Genomic DNA, 23,470 nt, shown 5'->3' with positions numbered 1-23,470 from the left:
CACAAAGTGCAATGTACCAAAACATTCCAGCAGCAATAGCAGCATCACTATAATCTCTCACTTTGCCACCACAAATGGAATTCAGGCTGCTGAGATGTGCTCTACAGCATGCTCCCAGACACCTTGCTGGTGCTGGCTCCTTGCCACCACCTTTGTGTCTCTGCCTGATTGGCATGTCAAGCCTCTTGCTAGCAAACCTGAGACCTTTTTGGAAGTCCTGGTCAGAGGCTGGTACTACTACAGACTTCCAAAAGTAAACTTAAGCCACAATTCCTAGAAACTGTTGTTGTGCACCATATTTTTGTAAGTCAAATCTTGAGCAAGCTTTAAAAGTTTAAGCAGTTTAAAAAAAATTTAAAATAAATGACGTAATCTGTTTTAATTTTTAGATGATTGTAATACCTGTCAGAGGTCTAAATGTAAAAGTTGCTTTTTCTTCCAAGCTTTTTTCCAAACTGCATACAGTTGATGCAATCAATCCAGTCTTTTTTATTTTTGAACCAAGATGCATTTAATAAAATTCTATTTGTAAACTCAATATTAGTAAGAAAGAAAACTTCTCATGTGTCATTCTTAATTCAGTTTGAAAAAACCCACATTCACTGGAATAAGAACATAAATACTAGAATTTAACACTACTACTCTAGGAACTTGTGCGTTATACAAGTCCAGCTATTTTTTCCCTAAATCACATAACTGGACTGACTATCTAACTGACTATCTAACACAGAAAACCTACAGCATGCATTTTGGCAAGCATTAGTCATAATTAATATATATCATTAATACAGTCATAACTAATACATGATTAATACATAAAAAAGGCCAATTCATCTTTTTTGAGATTACATTTATATGTAGGCTCTTTATTCTTACCAGTGTAATACCGGATCTTTTAACATTAGACAAAACCAGCACCACACTAACTTGTTCAGAGGAAGAAGCATGTGGTAGACCATTTTCTTTTGGAAATGTTCTACAGAGTCATGTTCAGACAGTACAGTCAAAGAACTACTACCCTCTCTCTCAAGTGAGAAATGTGAAGACTGTGATGGATGGTACCTCTTTTGGGAAGTTGACCTGGGGTCATAGGCTGACTGCTGAAAAAACTTTGTACACTCCAGAGGCAAACTGTATCCCTATCCACAGAAACTTCTAACGTAAGATGTGAAAAGCTGCTTACTGCAGCTGCAAATGAGAACATCTTGTTTTCTTATTAGGAACTCCTTGCCCTGCTTCACAGCATTCCACTGGTATCACTAACTTTCTTAATAGATGACATGATAGAATTTGCCATACCCATATTTGCTTTCACCAGACATTAGCCTACAAATATGTAACACCTCAATAGATGATAAGATGGCAATAACGAAATAGCACTTACTGTAATCACAGCCTTGCTCAGACAGATAGACCCTCTGCAGCCATACTCTGTTTCATCTTCAGACTTGTAATAACTGAGTGTGTTGCTTTTCAGAACTACCCATCGATCCTGCCAGCCATGAATGTAGTTGGTCCACTGAAAAAAAAATTCCAACAATCAGCTAATAGAAAAACAACAACAACAGACAGTGGCTGATATTTTCTCAAGCTTTCAAGCACCAGAAGAAGAAAGCAACTTATTTTTAGAAGTTCCTCTTAATCCTGGTCAGAGCTCCTAAAATAATTTTACAAACTCCTAAAGGTACCAAAACCCAGTTGTTTCATATGAACAATAAGATAACATGTCTTGATTGCAACTGCATTGTCAAGGCCAGTTAAAATAAAGGTAATAAACATACTGATGATACAAATTGAGGAAAGGGGCAGAGAAGGAAAAAAAAATCAAACTTAATCACTAAGGTGAGTTTATCCACCTGATTTAAAATCTGGAGTTAGACCAAAAGCCAAACTTAAGTGGAACATGAAATAATTTAATATTAAAGTTAATGTCTACAGAATGATTTTACTAAAGTACCTAGTTCTCTTCATATACATACAAACATGCCATTATCCTACAGTACAGTATGCAACTATTGTAGTGCCTAGAGTAATCAGTTCTTTACCAATTTAGTATTACCCATAGATACTGTTTTAGATTTTAATTCCTAACCACTTTCTCATTAAGAAGATAGCTGCTTATCAGGAGACATGCAATCATACTTCTGTTACTCAGATTTTTCTAAGGACTCCACATTCAGACATGGAATGAAACTGATATTCTAGGAACAAGTCCTGGATTCATCCTACAGAGATCTACTAAGAAGTGACTAAGAGTTCTGGTTATTAATCTTGTATTTGCAACATCTTCCCAACTGCACTTTGTAGAATCACACAACACTGATAGAGCATCAGGGATGTTCTGTAACTCTGACTATACACTGATGCTTGGTCATCAATCACAGTGCAAAAATTATAAATTAGATAAAATGGAAACAAAAGCATCAAAAATAGCTTTATCATGCAAGCATTTATTTGATCAGGACAACCATACTTTGACAAAAAGCTCTGAGAAACAAGCTTTTTTTAGCATTTAAGTCTAACCATTATTCACCACTTTGTAATATATAACCAACTACACGTATTGGTTAATACATGTTCCATAACTACGTTAACTCTAGGAATTACAAGAAGAGATCTAAGGAAAACAAATTCTATAGCTGAGAAATTCTTAACAATTTTGAAATGTAGGTAAGACCTTGATTTGCTCTCCAAAGACAAAGGCCTTTTTGATTTCTTAATACATTGCCTTGCTAAGTTCAGTATTTCTAAAGAAAGTCTTAGCTGTGCTCAGTACATGAACTGGTAGCACAAGTGGTCATGGAGGTGTATTATTTCCTGCCTCCCTCTTTTCCTGTATCTCATGTTCCCAACTCCTCCCAGATGTGAAAGGCAAAGTCCAAAGTTATCTTGGGTAAAAGAGCAAGGAACAGGGAGGAAAGCACCTTTCCTTCTTTGACAGAGTTAATGAGACAAATATAGCAGTCAATCTTGCATTTGCTGTTGCAATCAACGCTTGCTGTTGCAATCAAAACATGCCATGAATTGAAGGACTCCTGAAAGTACACTGGGTAGAAAAAAGGTTTTGGAAAAGAAAAGACCACTTGTTTTTCAAGCATCTAGATTCCCGCGCTTCAAGAAAGACTCTTCCACATTGAAGTTCTTTCTTCATATCCACTGTAAAATTGTTAGCAGGAAATAAAATGGAAAACTGCCTAGAATTCTGAAACCAGCAGGATGTACTTCTAATAAGCTTCTTTTACCAAATTACTCTGCTTCCTTCAAAGGTTCTCTCTTTAACGAAGGGCAAAAGAACTGAAACACTACTAAGCACAGAGAGAACTGCAGTCTACTTTTATTGCTTTAGTATTTAATTATACACAATAAGTTAATTAAAAATAAATATTTCTTGAGTAGAAAGTTCAGTATACTACCATTTCATTGATTAGTTTGTCTCAAGTATTACCAGTATTACCAAAGTAGCAACTAACAAAAGGTAACCTTATCCCTCAAGCATATTTACTGCAACAGGTTTCACTATACTTGACTATTCGGATTACATCCCATGTTCTCACAGGAACGGCAGCACCAGCTACAGCCAGCATAATCATCCAGAAAATAAAAAGTTTGCACATACCTAAGCCACAGAATGTCAGAAGCCATGGCTTCATGTGCTACACCAGTAAGAAACAGCACCTGGACTTAATATTTAATTTACCAACATGAAAATCAATTACATCCCACAAATATTAAAGTTTCTAATGATGCACACATCTAATTAAAGGAAAACTTTGCAGTGGATAAACCCCAATAAAACTACACTGAGCAAACCCTCACATTTTAACTGCTGTAACATCTCACATCCGCCTCATCTTCTCCCTCTCCCATCCACTATTAGACAACAATATCTTACAAATGAAAGCCGAGACCCTTCTTTTCTCCTAACCATTCCTCTCATCTCTGGGGTTAGAAACATTTTCAGGCTGGCAGGAGTTCACCTAGCCCCTCACAAAAAGCAGAGTACTAGCACCATTATGGCTATTTTCTCAGCATTCAAGGCCAGTTTACGATCTCTGTGATCTGTGCATCCTACACTGGCTTGCGTCCAGCCTTATGGTGTAGGGCAGGAAAAAAATTTCCAAACACAGTGCTTTAATTCTAAAGATATTTCAACATTATTCTGAAGGTACTTTCTGCAATAAAAAGTAAATCTGCGTTCAAACTTAGTAATTCAACTTTAAAGTACTTCTAAAAATAAAATTTCCCAGTATCACCTGACAGATACTTGCAAGTCATCTTCTTTTCAGTGATAAAAAAGGCAAAAATTATGTTTCTTTTTAAAAGGGGAAACAAGCTTTAGTGCCATTATCTTCTGCTCCATCACCCGTATCTCTTGCTGCAGGAGTATTTTATTGCCCTGTTTTGTTACTTGGACTAAAGGCTGTGCCGCTCCGCTGCCCGCTCCTGGAGAGCGACCACGGGCTGCGTCTGCCTTCGGGTGCTCCCGGGGTGCCGCGGCTCCAGCCCGCACTGGGGCCCGCCGCCGGCTCGACCGGGAGCCTGAGGCGCGGGGGAGACGCCCTCCCTCGGAGCACCCGGCCATCTCCTTCCGAGCTCGGCTCTCCGGAACCTCACGCCGGGCAGCCAGTGGACGGCACGGACACCCGGGCCGGGTGACAACGGTGCCTCCCCCAGCTGCCCGGCCGGGCTGAAGACGCGCCTGTGGTTCTCCCCTGAGGAAGGGCTTCCTCACCGGGTGGGGATGGGCAGGCGGCAGCTGCGCAGAGGCCCCGGCGGCAGGGATGTGCCGGTGCCCGCGGCTGAGGGAGGGAGCGCGGGCGGCTGGCGCCGGGCGCCGCAGCGGCTGCCTGGCAGGCTCCCCGCCGTCAGGTGGCAACTGCCCCGGCCGTGCCAGCGCCTCCCGCGGAGCCTCCCGGCCCCCCCACCAGGCCCCTCCACCAGCGCCGGGAGCCTCGGCCTGATCCTCCAGAGCGGACAGCAGACAGGCGGATGGCGCTGACAGCCTGCGTCCAGCCGCGAAGCAGGGAAGCGAGAGGCCGCGGGGCGGGGGAAAGGCGGCTTACCTTGCTGAGCACCCCGCAGAGCTCAACAGGCAGCCCGAGCTCGGTCTCGGGGTCCTCCTCGGAGCCGGAGGAATTCCAGCTCTGGTTGTCCGACATGGAGACCCAAGCCGCAGCCACCGCCGAGCAGGGAAGAGCCGAAACGGCCCCCACCCACAGCAGCCTCAGCCTCCTCCTGCCGAAGGGACGGGACGGGAGCGGCGGGCTCTACCTGAGCGGCACCGCTCCGTGCCGACGGGTGCCACCAGCGCCGGCCGGTCCCGAGGCACGCAGGCTCGGGCTTCCCCTCACCGTAGCTCCGCTGCCCCCGCCCGTGGTAAGAGCCACAACATAGGGGGGGGGGGGGGAGCAGGAGGAGGAGCGAGCGCGCGTCCGCCAGCCGTGCACCCAGCTTAGAGCTCAGCCGCTCCTGCCGCCGCCGCCATCTTACGCGAGGCGGGTGCGCTGTGCCACTATTTACCAGCTCCGCCCCACACCCTCCCTCCTAGCCCGGCTGGCCGGGCCATGCCGGCGCCTAACGGGAATTGTAGTCTTTCCCCGCAAGGCGGGAAGCCCAGGCAACGTTGCCTCTCGGGAAAGGTAGTTTCTGCTGCTCGCTGGGGCAGCACGGCATGCTGGGAGCTGTAGTCCGCCGCGGCGGCCTTGTCCGTCCCGTCGGCGGGTAGCCGCCATGTTGCCTTCGTCGTTTCTGTGGCACTACCGGCGGGTTACGCCTCCGTGCCCTCGATGAGGTGGGGAACTCCGCTCCCGCTGCTGTCGGGCGAGGGCAGCGGTGCTGCTTAGGGCGATGTTTGCTTTATTTTTTGTGGGGTGAGGAAAAGCTATTTCTGTAGTGAGGTGAAGCGTCTCTCCGGCCCTGCTTGCTTTCTAGTGTGAGAGATGTGGCCTTGTCTTCCCAGCTTCAAACCAGCGGGACTCTGGGGGGTGAGCGCCAAACCTTTCCCTTAACAAAAATGGTGGCCGTGGAGGCCGCAGGAAGGGGTGGGAGGTACTGCCGGTTCCCGGCTGAGTCGTGAGGGGAGGGTGGGTTGTCTCGCCGCAGGTAGCGGGTCTCTGCCGCCCGCGCGGGGCTGGCGGCCACCTGCGCCTCTCCCCGAGGCCGCGGGGCGAAGATGGCGCTGAGGCCTTCGCCCTGCGGGCGGCGGCGATCGCCGTTACGCGCGCTGTGCGGCCGTGGGTGGGCTCGGCAGCCCGCTCCTTCCCGGCCGATGCGGCGCTTCTGCCCCGCCCGCTTTCGTTCTGCTTCATTGGCTGTGTCCAAACGCGTGTGATGAGCAGAGCGGAAAGTGGCGGTCAGCAGTCTTTCAGCTGCGAGGTAGCGGTGTCCAGTCTTTTATTTCTCTAATATTTTCGCACTTTAGGGAACGAAATGATAATTTTTTTCTTAATGCTTCCGTCTGAGATAGATATATATATATATATATATCCTTGCCGATATTTATTGGTGGAGAAGTATTTGCAGAAAGGAAAGAAAAGGCAGTTGAACATGTCACTCCATAATTTATGAACAGATGTAGTGGGTTGAGAAAGACTTAGGATTTGTGCTGGCTCATCTCCTTTCTCGTGATTTAAAAAAAAAAAAATGTGTTAAATAGTGTTGGTTGAGGAAACTTTAATTTTGGAACACACACTTCTGGTTATATCGCAAGAGCAATGCTGAACAGTTGTATTTTCTCTGACTTCCTCCTTATGACACATCGTTGTGTAATTTTTCCATGTTGTGCCGCTTGAAAGTTTCCATTGAGGGTTTATTATTTTTTTGAGAGAGCTCTTAGCATTGACACAGCTATTTATATGCATTGTTTATATATGTAGCAGCTAAACGCTAAATAATACTAGTACCAGCTCAAAGTCTCTGGTATAAAGATATTTACAATGAATGCAGCACTGAGAGTGATTGGTAAAGCAGCATCATTGTCCTAAACAATTAGAAATAAGGACCAGTCACAGGCATCTTAATATTTGTGTAATCACTGGAATGCACAGAAAAATTTTTATATGAGTCTACCGTGGGTGCTATTTTAGACAATTTTCTAATATATAAAATGTTGTTGAGAAACTATGTTCTTTGATTCACCAGCTGTTTGGAAGGAAACCAAGCAAGATTTTTTTTCTTAGTGTCTGGTGCAATGTCTTGCATCTGCTAAGCAAGCAGAGTGGCTGACTTTTGTATTTATTGATATGTATGAGAATAATTTATAGTTCTTCTCTAAAGTATGTTGATGAAATTAAGTAATATCACTTGTAAAGCCAGTCATGGTTTCCCCACTAAACTCTGAATGAACTTCTTTCTTTGTCCTGATTGAGAGCAAGAGGTGGTGAGACATGTCTGAGCAAGTCTTTTTGGCAGTGGCAATGGCATAGCCACACGCTGTCATGCTTTTGGTCTAGAACTATTCACGTAGTTCCAGAAGTCCTCTCCCTCTCCTTTCCTTTCCTTTCTCCAGAATATAGATTGGCTCAAACAAGTGTTAAAAAATAAAAGTGCTGTGGGTAGACATTCTTTCAAGTTGTTTAACAAACATATTCATCCTTGTTAGAATATTTGTTAATTATTAATTCTAGCTAGTATTTTATAAGCAAACTTTAAATGAGTAAATACTGGATGCTAAAAGTTTTGCCTTTTCAACTTTTCACATAATGCTTTGGCTGTGATAACTAATAGATATTTTTACATCTGCCACATCCTCCTAATATGTCTTATTTTTTTCCATAACGTCACCAGCTTATATTCTTCTAAAAGGTATACTGGGGTTGTGAATAACTTATGTAAATGAACTCTTCTTTCTAATGTTCTGACCATCTTCTTCATATGTAACTTGCTGTCTATTAGTCTTAATGAGATCAGGCCATGTCTAAATTAGCACAAATGTGGTGCAGTGGGAGTAGGCTTTGCAGTGGGAGTAGGCTTGTAAAGGAAGGGTTTAGTGCTGAGGGCCTGAAGTTCATTCATCTTATATATGCTTTAAGAGCTGTTTCTTCAGACTAGCACTAGTCTGGTGCCATGGAGGGCACCTGCATTAGCAATTGTAATGCATCAGGTGTGTTCTGAAAGCACAGTCTTCCAGTTTAGTTTACTTAGAAGATAATCTGGTTTCCCTGCTCCAAGACCGATCTGGGATGCAAACCAGAGCATGGGAAATGGAGATGATCAAACTGATATGCTCATGTAAACCACTCACTCCTCTCTACCTCTTTCTATGCCTTTTCCACTGGACCTTTATTTTGCGCGTCACTGCTGTGTTTGTTCTTTCATCACAAGCCCCAGTACTCATCTGTGCCCCTTCTAGTGTCTTAGAGATTGTGAGAAGTTTACAAATTACTGTTTTAACTGGAAATAGTTAGAATACCTTTGTTAGAATAGTGGAACAGATACTCTTGTTCTGTATTGCTGTATCTTGTAATATAAAATTTTTTTCTGAGTTTTACTTCTAAAGATGTCAGTCATAAACATCATAAAATGGGTAACTTTATAAATACCTGATTTTTTTTCTTCTCCTTGTTTATATCTCTTATTTCCACTATTGTACCTTCTGGTTTAGTATGTTCATTGTGTGTTATTAAAACACATTCACCACTAGTGTATAAACATGGTCATGTTTGTTCTTAAATTTAAGACTCTTTTTCTTAGGAGGATCCTTGAAGGAGTTTTGTTTATGCCCCAGCATATTGCCTAATAGTCCAGAGTCTGAGATATAAATGATTAAGATAATTTTTTCTAAAACACTTGTGGTCTCTGTTAATCACTGTATTAGGGTTTTTCTTCTAAGTAAAAAAAGTAAACAGAAGATTACTGCTATTTATTAATATATTGGCAATAAACACATCTGTAGAAAGGAGGTTGCAGATAGCTACGCTGCTGCTGGTGTAGTTTTTACTGATGGATGTTGTTAATAATAGTGCAATTCATTATTTTCTGTATGGATTAAACTGCTAAAATATTTGGTTTTAGTAATCTAAGCGCTAGGAAAACTTGGTTAGAAACTTGAGATAAATCTTTCAGCTTAAAAAGTCTTGTAAAATGCTGAATAGAGACAGAAGAAGATATGACAGTTCTTTGCCCTTTGATTAAGCTTTGAAGTTTTAAAGACATGAGGTTTTTTAGACAGAGAAGCTGAAAGCAGGATTTACAACAGAATCATACTGTATCTTGCCTGCAGTAAATTAATAGGGGATGAGTATTCCACTTGTTTCACTGGCATCGCTCTTTGTATAAGTGGCAAACTATTCAAACAGTTTGATGAATGACATAAAATACGTATTTTGACATTTAATTTTGGACATTGTCAGAAGCAGTCTCTATTTGCTGTTTACTTTGTACTGTGAATTATTTACTTTTTAAAAGGATTGAATTGTCTGTAATTGGTTATATCTTAAAGCCAGTGAGTTCAGAAAAGACATGATTCTAGGGCTTTGTTTTTTGAAGGCTAATTCTAGGTGCTTGTATGTGATCTATGTTTTTGTAAAATGCTGAGTCAGCTGCTACTTGAAAAATAGTCCTATTCAGCTGTGTCAGCTTGGACACTTGGAATTTTCGCTTCCATGAATAGTGGCCTGGTTTTCTGTTCAGTATTAACTTACCATGTACCTTGGCTTATTCAATTTGTAAAAACATTTACATCTTTTTTAGAAGATGCCATTTTCTAGGGAACTAGATTTTATTATATATTGAGAGAGATAGGATAGTGAAACAGCAGTTTTGAACGCACTAGTAGGGAACCTAGGTGGTTAGCACTGTGTATGTTAAATGCTAGTAACACTGTTGTGCAGTTCCTCCTGCCAGTTCTTTTCTTGTAAATCACTACAGGATTAAAACTGACAGGAGTCCTCTTCTTGGGGCTATTCGGAAACCAGGGCTCTAGTAAATATCAAACCCCCTGTGGCTGAAAAGAATTGAGCAGATAGTTCAGAAGAACAGTCTGATGTGCTTGCTTGCACATGTCTTTGTTTGGTGGTGGTTTATCCTGCTGAGAAGGAGAAACTTTAGAGCAGCTGATACTTAAATCAGTATTGGAGGAACATGTTTTTACAAGGAAATGAGAGTTAAGGAGTTTGTTAAATTTGATCCTGTCAGCTAGAATGTTTCCTTGCCAAATAAATACTCAGAAAAGACAGGTGCACTTCTTGTTGGAAAGTATATAATGTAATGCTACTGTTTTGGGATTAAATCCTTATCCATGTAATGGATAAATCAAGTAGTATGAAATCAAATGTGCTACTGGAGTTTGTAGTATAACCTTTTAAATTTCAGAAATGTAAAAAATAATCTAGTGGGGTTGAATTTTCCTAGATGTTGAATGTATATTTTTTCTTGTCTTAGAAATTCAAGAAATAAAGCAATGCATGTGTGGGAAAACCGTTGTTCAAATGGCCAGACTATTGGTACATGACTTTCTATACCAAGGTGGGTTAGCTGGGTTTTAGTTCTTTAGTGATGGTGACTTGAACAGTTTCATGTATGGACTAAAGGAAGATACTTCGGTGCAGTGAGTGGAATAATAAGTATAGCTATGTGGCCACCCGTTCAATCTTAAGTAGCAATTTGAGTTAAAAAAAAGTGGTGTCCATTATAAATGTTGATTTAGATGAGTCGTAGTCTTATTGGGAAGGTCTCGTATAGTCTCATTTATTACTTGTAGTAGTATTTCAGTAGTACCCAGAGGCTTTGTTTAAAGGTGGCCTGTGATGTGGTTTCCAGTTGTAATAATTTCCAGTGCAAGGGAGACATTTGAAAGGTTGGGATTGAGAGTTACTCTTGAATCAATCTGCTTGGCTTCACTCTTCAATTCTTTATTCTTCAAGTATTCTTCAATGTTTGGCAACAAGTAATGAAGTAGATAAAGTATTTCATGCTTACTTGTGAAGTATAATCTTTAGTACAAGTGATTTTCACTTCTGCCCAAGATTATCCCTGTTCACTTACAGTGGAGTTTAACAGCTTTATGCACCTCTTGTCAAAACAATTTTTGTTAGGTTTTGTTTATTTAAAAAGGACTTGATTTCTTATCCTTTGATTCAGTATGTGTAGAACTTTATACATGACTTCTTTGGAGTATATTTTATATTTTACATTTATATAAACTGAAAGTTTTTGCAGATGGGTGAATAGGAGGTGTCCTGTCTGAGCTGTAGATCAGTAACTGCTCATTAGTTTATGCTTTTTGGTAGAGGAAGCTGCTTAAAGCACTGAGCTTAGTTCCATCTCAATATAAAATAAAGTGACTGCAAAGAATAGTTATTAGTCACTTTTTTTTTGGTAGCATTCTCACATACTTAACCAGCTTGCTTATTTTCGTTCATGTTGCTTGTCTTGGCTTATGAGGTTTTTTGTTGGCTTAAGTGTGTATTATAGTGAGGTGGTGGCCCAGCGAAGTTTTATGACAAGTGTATTGGTTGAAGTAACTGAAATTGCCTCTTTTAGAGTCTTAAACTACTGAATTACCCTTATACTGAAGATGCGTTAAAGCTGGGTGTTTCATATTTGACTTTTGAGGATCTTATGTACACTTGTGAAGTGTTGTAAGAGTTTCATATTATTCACAACCATTTTCTACATGGATGTGATTGTTTTAATAATTGTTTTATGGAAGAAATTTTTCCATCTCACACTTGCACTGAGTGCTCCAGACTTTAGTAGTATTTGATAATGGGTCATTTGTAAAGTTTTCAGAAGAAAAAAAAAAGAAAAAAAGCCGAGGGATCTCATGTGTATATGTTGTTATTTGAAAGGATGTTTTTTTCTGTCTTCTTCTTCTCTTTGATGTTTTTGGTATACTGCTAAATTCAGAGGCATTTATCTTTTGAACATAGAGTGATCCATACTACACCACGCTGGATTTTAGCCAAAAGCCTGAGAAGTGATCCTTTGTGGTCAAAAGTGGATGAAGTAAGTCCTAACTTTGCTAATTGTTTATTGTACTTTCAGTGCTTTTACAAAACTTCTGTTAACATCTTGACCTTGTCATTGAAATTAAGAGTAATATTGATTTTCTTCTGATGCAGCCTATGTAATCACAAGACTCCTGAAGCTAACCCTTCATCCATTCTCTACATTTGTATGTGAAGTTAGCTGTTGTAATTTTGTTTTCTTCATGCTAAAGTAAGAATAGAAGAGTTTAAATAAAGGAATCTTTAAAAATTTTAATCTAGGGAAAATGGGAAGTTTATTTTGGGCTCATACTACAATAAATGAGATGTCAGATTTTGATGAAATGTTATTGGACGCTTTTATGAGTTTTACTGAAATTAAAGCAACTATTTAATTTAGATCCTGGTTTTAGCCATCCTAAAAATAATAATTAGAAAATTGCATAGAAAGGAGTCTTTAATAATTGTGTTGCTATTTCTGACATCAGTGCTTTTTTATGTACTGTGGAGACTTACTTAGGGCAATTAGGATGTAAAAAATCATCCTTTACGTCTGTAAAATATGTCTTGATTCCTACATTTAGCTTTTGAGCTCTGGGGGAAGTAGGCAGTTGTGTATCATAGTAACTTCTTTGCATCTCATTATTGGCATGAGCATCTGTGGTAGCAAAGATGTCAGAATTTGATTTTCTTTGAGGACTGGTACACAATTTACGTGCATCAAATTATAATTCAGTATGTAAATAAATTCTTTTTCAAGCTTTTCCATACTGGTGTCATTTTCCAGTCCTAATATTTCTTTGCACCAGGTCATTAACGCTATCAGTAAAAGGCAAACTGTTATATACTATATAATCCTGTCTGGCTGATTCAATTGAGGTTCTGTGCCTGCTCCTGGAAGAGTTTGATTTGGGCTTTATTAGTGGTCTTTTTCCACTTGTAAGCATCCTAGGTTACTAACAAAGCCTTCCACACAGTAATGCTATTCTGTGGTTCCTCTCCACTTTTTTGTTTTGCATTAATTGTTGGCATCCACTGCTGAAGTCTTCCTCTTTACCCTTAGAAGTCCTTCCAGCAGCAATTGGAAATTTGCTTTCTCCACTTATGGATGATTCTCCTGCTCCCTTCCTCCCATTCCCAAATCACAGCAATAATAGGTTGGTATTTAATTGTAGACTGCCTTCACAGACTTCTCTGATTTCACACCTTACTTAGTATGATGCTGAGAAAGATTTAACATGTTGTGTTAGAGCAAACAGCTCAGTCTTGCAGCAGCTTCTTGAGGTGACAGCATGCCAAAAATATGTCACTCTGCCTAGACGGTCCTGAGTTAGTGTTCAAGTAGATTCTAAACCTCTACCTGCTTTTTCCAAGTAGTTTTAGCAAAAATGTTATAAAATTGTGTCACCACAAGCTAAATGTTGTCTCTAGGTCAATTTACCATTAAAACAGTTACTACTTGTCCTTACCAGTTTCTATGCTGACGTTTTGTTCACTTTTTGCATACTGTTTCAAACTGTACTTCTCCTATGTTTCCTTTAAATATTTACATTTTCATTTTGTCTGTGTCAGATGATCCACTGGTTTTATCTGCCAGTGCTATATCATAGAATGGTTTGGATTGGAAGGGACCTTAAAGATCATCTAGTTCCACCCCCCCTGCCATGGGCAGGGACACTCTCGCTAGATCAGGTTGCCTTATTGTAGCTTTTGTGATTCATTTCAGTAGGCTAAGGGTTTTGCATATTTTTTCAGGCCTGTTAATCTGTAACCAAGATAATCTTTAGGTTCTGTTTAGGTGCTGAAAATTGTATCAGTTGTTATTCATGTTTTCTCTTCTGTACACCTTTAATCTTTGGTAGAGGACTAATGTCATGTCCTCAAATAAATATTTTCTTCTTAATTCCAAGTAAGGTATTATTTGATATTTATACACTTTATGATCTGGTACCAGCAATGTATTTTGTTCCAGACAAGAAGCTGAAAAGATAAAACACATCAGGAGACCACCATTCATGAGACTTTTTGAAAGACGAATGTTTTTTCCATCGCTGGTGTCATCATGATAATTTCTTTTCTCACTGGATATATAACAGTGTGATAGAGAAGGCTTTTGACTGACATGAATTAGTGTTTAAAGCTTCTGCTATATAACTGATCCTTTAAGAGTGATCTGAATGGGGGTGGTGGGGGGGAAGATTTGTATGTGCTAGGGATAAAGACGCTTTCAGGAATTAAGGAACAGCTAAAAATGTTGCGAAGGCTGGAATAGGAAATGGAAGCAATCTTGTGTTCATTCCAACTTCTTGAAGGGAAAGAGTGATAAAAGAACAAGGGGAATAGTGGAGGGGCATTTACCTTGAGGAAAATATTTATTGGGAATTGTGCCCGTAACTTACCAGAGATTGCCAGTAACAATGGAATTATTGTGGAGCTAATTGATATAGGGGTGCTTATGAGCTTGAGATGAAACTTGGAATGTTGTGTGGGATGCAATGCTTTTTCCTTCGATTGAAGTCTAGCAAACCTGTTCTGGTAAATATGTATGTTAACTGTAAGAGATTTTCCTACTCTAGGTGAAAAAATTATGAAAATATTCATCATCATGGTGTTTTATTTGATAGATACACATAAGAGCTATGAAGTCACTCCCATTCCTAGTTGCCATCATAGTAGCTCAACTGCTACTAAAGGGTTAAGAGAAGAGTTCTGGTCTCTACCTCACCTTCTGTTCCTTGAAATACAACAAGCATTACTTGACTGATGATGGTGGCTTTGCCCCAGCCTGCAGCTACGCCCCATGCAGCCATTCACTCACTGTCCCCCAGCAGAATGGGGGAGAGAATCAGAAGAGTGAAAGTGAGAAAACTTGTGGGTTGAGATATAGACAGTTTAATAAGTAAAGCAAAAGCATGCACAAGCAAAGCAAAACAAGGAATTCATTCACCACTTCTCATCACAGGCAGGTATTCAGCCATCTCCAGGAAGCAGGGCTCCATCACCTGTAATGGTTACTTGGGAAGACAAACACCATCGCTCTGAACTCCCCGCCCCATTCCTTCTTCTTCCCCCAGCTTTATATGCTGCGTGTGATGTCATATGGTATGGAATATCCCTTTGGTCAGTTGGGGTCAGCTGTCCCAGCTGTGTCCCCTCCCAGCTTCTTGTGCACCCACAGCCTGCTCGCTGGTGGGGTGGGATGAGAAGCAGAAAAGGTCTTGACATTGTGTAAGCACTGCTCAGCAGTAGTGAAAACATTCCTGTATTATCAACACTGTTTTCAGCATAAATCCAAAACACAGCCCCGTACCAGCTACTATGAAGAAAATTAACTCTCTCAGGCAAAATCAGCACACTGATCTTGCATCTTCAGAAGACATCATAAATAATAATCTGAATTAATAGAATTTTATTAAAATTGGGATATTTTTGTCATGTTTTTAAAGATGCCTTTCTTTAATATCTTGACTTCAGTTGGCTAGTATGTTTCAGGAGAAGATCTTCAGGAAAATATGAACATTGCCACCATTAATTTTAAAGTCACATTAATTTGTGGTTGGTAATAGAGCTGCTGTATGTGCCTAAAGGGTGTGGCTTGTCTGTACAGGAAAGGCTACTGTCATGGGGAGCAGTTTGAAGGGGAGGTTTAGGAGTGAATGTGCTTCCTGCATGAGAGTAAAGCTGAAGTGGCTTATGAGTCAGCAGCTTGGAGTAGGAAGACATTCTTTCTGTATGCTTTTCCAGTAATAAATACATGTTATGTAATTTATACCAGTATCACACTTAGATTCTGCTTGTTTTAATCTGGTAAAAATAAGACCATAAATTCATGCTACAGAAGGTAAAATCAGCTTTCTTTAGTTTTTCAAGCTCAATTTAATAACAAGACAATTTACCATGTAATTAGAGCCTGTTGAAGGATTCGGCTATTCACTTTCATAAGCAACAAGGGAAGATGTGGGAAGTTCACATATCAGAAGTACCTGCATGCCTAAGAAATTACTGATGGCACTAATTAAGTATTAAAGGCTTGATAAGTTCTATTAGTTGGATGCCATGGCTCTACAAATTAATGGAAACAAGAATGCATTAATTTTATCCTGAATTAAACAATAGGGTTTTATTCAAAACTTAATTGAAGCCATCTGTTTCTAAAAGATGAGCTTTAACACAAATAAAAGGTTTGAATTTGAGCTAGAAATTACTGGTTAAAGATTCTATGGCTTGTCTCAAGCAGGAATGGGGATTAAATGAACAATGGTCTTCTGCAATTTAAAAATAATTCCTTTTCTTTTAATGTAATAATCTAGTGAGCAGTATTGTGTGTTTAAGGCAGTGTTGTTTCATCTGACAGGATAACATACAGTCATAAATCTCATGAGCATGTGTAAGGTACTAGCCTTTACCTGAAATTGTTGGTGCTCAATTACCTCTGTAAGGGAGCTCTTAAAAGAGTATATTTTTTAAGTTAATAAAAAAGGAAGATCTTACTGTCTCCAAGCACTGATAGACTTAGAGGTGGCCTTATGTGGTGAGCATTGCAGGTCAGCCATTTTACAGGAATACAAGCCTTTACATTTGTGATAAGTATGTTGTTTTCTGAATAAGTATAAAATGCTTATTCAATAAATACAGCAAATGAATTCCTTTTTTTTTATTATAGTTCAGCTGGAACTTAGAAACAAATGTGTGATTTAAATTTTTTTTTTCAGGTATTAAGTCTTAAAAGAGATACTTGTTTTCAGGAAGTGCTATGGAAGACGTGAAAAAAGTTGGTAACAGCTCTTGCAACGATGTTCTACTTAGAATGGGCCTCAATGATAACAAAGCTGGAATGCAAGGTTTGGATAAAGAAAAAATCAATAAAATCATCATGGAAGCTACCAAGGTTAGTTTGATTACTTTTTTTGTGGTGCTTTATCTGTTGTCCAGTATCATAAAGCCCTCTTCCTCCCTTCCCTGAATTTTATCCCTCACATGTGTAAATGGAGGGCAGCTTCTAAGAGGAACTGCATGTGTGGGGAGGAGGTGGAGGGCCTGTAGCTTAGGGTACCATAGAGTACTGTTGGATTCATCCACAGGGACTTGGAGGAACACAACTGAGTACATCCTTAGGTGCTCCCTTTTTACCCAAAGCAGTACATAAATATCACAGCGTTGTCCAGAGGTAATTGTGAAGGTTTCATCTTCCTTAGGCCTCTTGTTTTTCCCTTTTCTATTCCTTTTGCCCACCCCATCATTAATCAGCCAAGCAGATCTACCTCTTGGTTATCTTCCTGTAACTGATGAATTTGATGTAATCAGGTTTTTCTAGTACTTACAGTAGAATTTCTTTGTGCTTACTGCATGTCTTCTTCACCGTCTTCTCGGTATTCAAGAGAGGTGGCCAGTAGCGTGCAACTTTGTACCAAATATCCCCAGAGGACCCCACAAATCTGCAAAGCACTGAAATGTTAGTCCTCTTACTTGTTATTGGAGAGTCTTAATGTAGAACTGTGTGGGGATAACACTTTATTTGAGCAACTCTGGATTTTCTTATTTTTCCTTGCACAAATGTGTATTTCATTTGGCTCTAGGTTATGTGCTTGATATTTTGCTCTTGAATTCTGTGTTGACTACTATTGCTCCGTGGTAAACTGCAGGGGTGGGGGAAGCAGAAAACATACTGCAAACAGATCTTATTTGGCAAACTTTTTTTGCTTGCATTTTCATTTTGATGATACTTGATATGCTATCAAGTCCCTTATTGATTAGATGTTTGTTCTACTTAGTCTATTCACTCTTTGTTGAAAACTTAGTGCTTTGTCAGACATATCCCTAATAATGATATTTGGATAAATTATTTTGTCAGAACATTTACTGTTTCATTTCCTGGTATTAAATAGAATGGACTGTAAAATAGGCTTTCAAAACTGGTATACAGGCATCTATGTATTAGAATATATTTCTGTCAAAAAAAGCGAGAGAATATAAATACCAGATATAGCTTGAGAAATCTGAAAAGAAGCACTGAGTCTTTTTCTTAAGCCTTTAAAATTACACCTACAAACACTACCCACAATTGTATTGCAACAAAATTTTACGGCGTTTTCACTGTGAAATACTGCAAGAGACTTAAACCCCCCCCAGCTTAATAACAATCCTAAGTATTGTGTTGCTCCCCACACCAGTATTTCAGTACTTATTTCTTTCAGTGAGTCTCAATAAGTCATGTTTGATTGCAGAGGGGAGAAAAGATGAAATGCATGTCTGACATTAAAAGATTTCTTCTAAGCAATGAGATAGGACATGTTACAGTCTTGCCATTCATCCTTTTTATCATTATTATAAAAGTGGATATTTTTACTTTTTATATAAATGCCTGATTCTTACTTGACTATGACTGAATTCTTGGCACCAGTGACAGTTTGGTAGTCAGAGGCTTTGATCTAAAAATTTGTCCGCTTTTGCAGATTTTATCAGGTGGTTCAGTAAAAGACATTACCTCTTCCTGCAAACATTACTTCTCTTGTAAGCTAAGCAGATGTTGCAAGAAAAGTATTATATTTCCTGGTTTTGAATTTTTCTGTTTTCTATTTCTATTTAATATATGTCCTCTTGTCTTTGTTATGAGTCAGGAAGGGACGTCATATGTTCACTACATGATTGTTGTCTTTTTATGTTTTCATTACATCTCTCTTTATTCATTCCTTTTCTTGAAGAAGCAATTACATACTTGAGAGCAAGAGGACTTTTTTACTCCCGTTTGCTTTTCATCAGCCTCTTCCAAATAGCTTCTAATTCTGCAATGTTCTTCAAGATTAAAGGGTCAATGAAATACTCAACATTATAAGTGGATTTGACTTTTTACAATGTCATTATTTATTTCCATGTAGATTAAACTATAGGGAAGTCTGGCAAAATGCTTACATTTTTATTTCTTTCTTTTTGATTGTTTGTTTTTTGTTTTATACTCCTTATCTTGGAGATATTGCAAAGAATGATTTGACTTTTATCTACTATTTTGGAATTTTTGTTGTCAAGTGTTAGAACAAGTAAACATAGTAGGTTCTCTAAATAGTCCCTTATATACAGATCTGAGTATAGAGGATCAGAGAAGGAGAAATATATTTATGTTGGTTGAGGAGAGAGATGTAAAGCACCACTGGTCTATTTTGGGTATCATTTATATGAAAATTCAAAGTATACATTAGAAAACAGTACTGTGGTTTTTTGCGTTTTCTGTATTTAAAGATCAAATATGGTTGTTTACAGGAGAAGACAAATAAAAACCTTAGTGTTTTTACAATTTTCTTGCAGGGTTCTAGATTTTATGAAAATGAAGTTAAAAAAGATCAGCAAGTTAACCAACGAATTGAAAAAATGATGCAGCTAAAAGAGAAAATTACAACACAACAGCTCTTGAAAGCACAGCTGCAGGTACTAAGCTTGTAAAGACTTTTTGGAGTAAATGGTGAATGATAAATGTTTTGGTGCATTTTAGTTTATTGCATTAAGTTCTGGTGAAAAGCACAATGTTAACTACTGTTTTGATGTTATTTAATGCAAGTAAAAAGTACACAATGTTTTGATGGTGTAATCTTAATAAAAACTTGCTAGAAAAATAGATTGTAAAATCACTCCAAAGTGTTCTCTAAATGAGTAAAATGAGGCAAAGTAATTCCTGTTCTTCTAAGTCTGATCAGTTTAAAGCAATGTCATTACAGTTTATGTAAAAGTTCTGTTAAATACCTTGTTAATAAGTATCATATCAGTCTTGAGTTTACTTTCTGTTTTTATAGTATATGTATATTTGTGTTCAATGGCCTGCAGTAGGATGAGGGGATCACAGTTGTCAGCACTTCTGGATATATTTATACTTATTTATACTAATTAATGAAAAAATCATCATGGCAAGCAGTCACAAGAAATACAAGTGGCCTGAACTAGAAAGATGAAGAGGCTATTTCTCTTTTCAAATGCTAATGATAGATAATAGTATCCAAAGTATTACTGTGTATGAAAGGTTGTTAAAAGAAAACAATGGCACCAAGGTTGCACGCTAAACGTTCTTAGGCGTGACAGAATTAAAGTTGCTTGTAGAAGCTTAATTCCTTTCCTTTTTCATTTGTACTGTGATCCAGTCTTTAATTACATGATTGCTTGCTATTTTTCCCTAACAGGATTCCTGCTTCATTCAGTGCACAGTGCAGACAGTGTTCACTGAGTGGGCAATTATTCAATATTTACTGTTGTCCTCATTGTTCAATGGGTGGCCCCAAGCTTTATTTGTTGTATACTAGTCTAATCCAGCTTTGAATGCAGAATTACTGACTTCCTCATAGGCTTTTCTATGTTGTACACCACATAGTATGAATTCTTTAAATTATTCTTGCAGTACTCCAGTAAAGTAGGGTGATATTTTTGTTTTGTAGACAAGGAGCTGGAGCACATGAAGATTAAACACATCCATTAATTTTGAATGCCATTGTGAGCATTATAGATCCTGAGCTTTGGTGTACAATCTTTTTTTGTTCATTGCAGATTTGCAAATCACTTCTGTAAATTGGATGCCAGTGTCTCAAATTTGTGCCCAGAAAAGCTTGCAATTATTGACTACCTCTGAAAAGTTTGTTATAAGCCTGTATGCCTTAACTGGTTTTAGTTAATCTTTAACGTGGATCAGTTATGTCTCTTCTTGTCCAGGTTGTGGGTTTTTTTGTTTGTTTTTTGGGGTAGCTTTTAAGTCAATTGTGAAAAAATACGTCCTTCACCACAGAACTTTTTATTTTACAGAGAACCATCTTTCTTATAAAATGAATGACATTAATGACATAGATCCCATGAAATTAGGATATGGTTATGTAATTAAAGAATATATAGTGCATATAGTGAAAGCCAATGAATTTGAATTGCTCATGCTGTCTTTTTCTGAACTTGATTCTTTGATCATGCAACATAATGTTATTTACTGTTAATGTTTTGTATGAAAATCGCTTTCTGTAGAAGAAAAGCTTCAAAAAAGAGAGATTTTTTTTCATGTGGGTCCTACACGGACCTGAGGTTCAAACCCCATGTTTGAAATCTTTATGCCACTTGCTCAAATAGCAGTTGTCTTTATTTCCAATGGAGTAACTGTTAAGTCAGCTGTCATACTGCATGAGAACTGTCATTAGAGGGGGATAACATGCACATTTTTTTGTCGGCTAATTTTAGATCTTTGCTGTTATAAAAACATCTTGAAATCTTGGATTTTGGTTCCATCCTCTGTATGCAGATAAACTCTGGTTCATGATTGTTGCCCTCATTTCTTCATCACAAGTTCTGACCCTTTTGCTCTCTCCTCTCTCTTATCCTATCCTGAATTTTCCTTTTCTTGTCCCACATCCCCAGATTACCATCAGTCCTCTTTCCAAAGCAGTGCTTGTCTATGCCCCCAGCATCTCCACTGAAGTCACCAGTCTCCTGGCCTAGCCAGTCTTTATCTGTGTCTGATATCCTAAATGCCTCCCCTTTTCCTTTCACTCACCTGCCAGCTGCTCTTCCCCAGGCCATTATTTCCACCTTTAACTTTGCAAGTCTTTTTTGTCCTATTTGGTTTTCTTAATATGTGCTGTGTGTTGTTTAATAAGCTTCTTTATGTCTTCAGATATGGGTACAGTCAGCTCTCAGTACCTACTTTACTTCTTTATTATTGTTGGCTATCAAGTTCTTTAACTCTTCTTCTTAGTACTACCTTCTGATATACCATGAGAGAATTTGTTCTCCTCAAATTTGTAAGTGGGAAGTACTCCAGAATTAGAAATGTATCCATATATTTATTTCCATGAATGCTGCAAGTTCTCATCTGCAGATCGAGGCAAGTTTGTAGGATGGTTAGAGGCTCAGATATGACTTCCTAAGTGTAAGTGCTGTAATGTAAAAACAAATAAAAAACCCCTTACTTATTGGATTTGTTGGACAAAATCCTGGTTACATGGTGGAAACAGTAATAGAAATAAAATGTAGAATCTGCAATGTAATGCTGTCTTTCTCACCACTAGAGTGTGTGTATGCCAGGGAATTTGTGAAGAGTATTTCTCATATTTTTACAGTTTTCCTCAGAAGGCCTTCTTTGCAGAAAGGCACTTACACCATTGATTTTGCAAATATCAGAGATTAGAAAGTACTTGTAAATCTTCTTAAAACTGCCATTTCCCTGCACAAATATTGCTTTGTTTTTTCTTCCTTTTTTTTTAAATAATCAGAAATGTGAAAGGTAGTTTGAAGTTTTCCTAATGAATGTCATTTTTGTCTTTTAAGGGAGATTGTATACTGACCAGTTTCATGTAATTCTTAATTTTTAAAAACTTTTCTGTAACACACTGAGATTATCCTAACAACGTAGAGTGGAATTGCTTGACATAATATTTTATTAATAAAGGCTGAGAGAGTGGGGATTGTTCAGCCTGAAGAAAAGGCGGCTCCTGGGAGATCTAATTGCGGCTTACCAGTACCTGAAGGGGCCTACAGGAAAGATGGAGAGGGACTGTTTATCAGGGAGTGTAGTGACAGGACAAGGGGTAATGGGTTTAAGCTGAAGGAGGGTCGATTTAGATTAGATATAAGGGAGAAATTCTTTACTGTGAGAGTGGTGAGGTACTGGAACAGGTTGCCCAGAGAAGTTGTGGAGGCCCCATCCCTAGAAGTGTTCAAGGCCAGGTAGGATGAGGCTTTGGGCAACCTGGTCTAGTGGAGGGTGTCCCTGCCCATGGCAGGGGGGTTGGAACTAGATGATCTTTGAGGTCCCTTCCAACCCAAACCATTCTATGATTCTATGATTTTTAAAACTATCCAGCTGCATCCAGATTTGCAAACTGCTGTACTGAGTGTGCTATTTTTATCCATGTGGATTTTATCCCAAATGTTTATTCTGTAAATAGTTACTATTTTCTTAGAATAGTATCACTGTTTGTTAATCTCTTCACCTTGTGAGATGCTTGTAGAAATATAAAAGAGATTTTTGCATAATCTTTTCTGTCTTACTTTGATAAAGCAATTTAAGATAGAAAACTTGTATTTTGCATCATGGGATAAGAAAGAATGAGAAGTTACTCTTTAAATTGTCTAAAAGCCACTATAAGTAAGATTAAACTTCTAATTACAGTTTGTACTTTTTAGTAGTTTTTTCATCTAGCTTAGAAATAAAAAACTTAGTATCTCTTTTTATCTTCAAGGGAAAATTGAAAGCAGCTTTTTAAAACTTGTCAACCTGGGTTGCGTTTAAGGAACTATTCCATAACTTTCTGTATCTTACTAAGGAAACATTTGTAGGTGCCCAGAATTCTCTGAGTATGTCTGGATGTGTTTTGTCTTGGCATATTACTTGTATCCGTTGCTTTTGCTGAAGAGTTAGCTTTTTGTATTTCCAGTTAGTTTAATGTAATTTTACTTCATTCTTTAGCTGCATGTGTTAGCTGATAAGTGATTTTCATGTTAGAAATACATTTGGGGAGAAAAAGCAAAAAGTTTGTTATAAATGTGATAAATTGAAATATAGAAGTTATGTAACTAGAGGAGCAATT

The 23,470-nt window shown here is 38.7% G+C and overlaps 2 protein-coding genes across 11 annotated transcripts in view; one reads left to right on the top strand and one right to left on the bottom strand.

The window, feature by feature from the left end:
- Positions 1 to 5,514, bottom strand: part of CERT1 (ceramide transporter 1) — an 83,417-nt gene extending 77,903 nt beyond the window's left edge. The window contains exons 1-2 of one of the 3 annotated variants that reach the window (XM_054811127.1): positions 5,064 to 5,514; positions 1,385 to 1,519 (exon numbers count right to left, since the gene is read on the bottom strand). In XM_054811127.1, the coding sequence (XP_054667102.1) occupies positions 1,385 to 1,519; positions 5,064 to 5,159 (231 nt within the window). In that variant the 5' untranslated portion in view covers positions 5,160 to 5,514. The remainder of the gene's footprint in view (positions 1 to 1,384; positions 1,520 to 5,063) is intronic. The other 2 variants (XM_054811125.1, XM_054811126.1) reach the window with 2 other exon arrangements.
- Positions 5,515 to 5,697: 183 nt separating this feature from the next.
- Positions 5,698 to 23,470, top strand: part of POLK (DNA polymerase kappa) — a 35,335-nt gene continuing 17,562 nt past the window's right edge. For 2 of the 8 annotated variants that reach the window (XR_008574774.1, XM_054811109.1), the window contains exons 1-4: positions 5,704 to 5,791; positions 11,871 to 11,946; positions 16,640 to 16,815; positions 19,227 to 19,346. Coding sequence is in view for 7 of the 8 variants with exons in the window: in XM_054811109.1 (XP_054667084.1) it covers positions 16,681 to 16,815; positions 19,227 to 19,346 (255 nt within the window). In the remaining variant the exon portion in view is untranslated. The other 6 variants (XM_054811112.1, XM_054811113.1, XM_054811110.1 and 3 more) reach the window with 6 other exon arrangements.

This window comes from Grus americana, chromosome Z, assembly GCF_028858705.1.
Source record: "Grus americana isolate bGruAme1 chromosome Z, bGruAme1.mat, whole genome shotgun sequence".
NCBI classification, from domain to species: domain Eukaryota; kingdom Metazoa; phylum Chordata; class Aves; order Gruiformes; family Gruidae; genus Grus; species Grus americana.
Note: the sequence above shows the minus strand (reverse complement) of the source record. Positions and strands in the feature narration are given on the sequence as shown.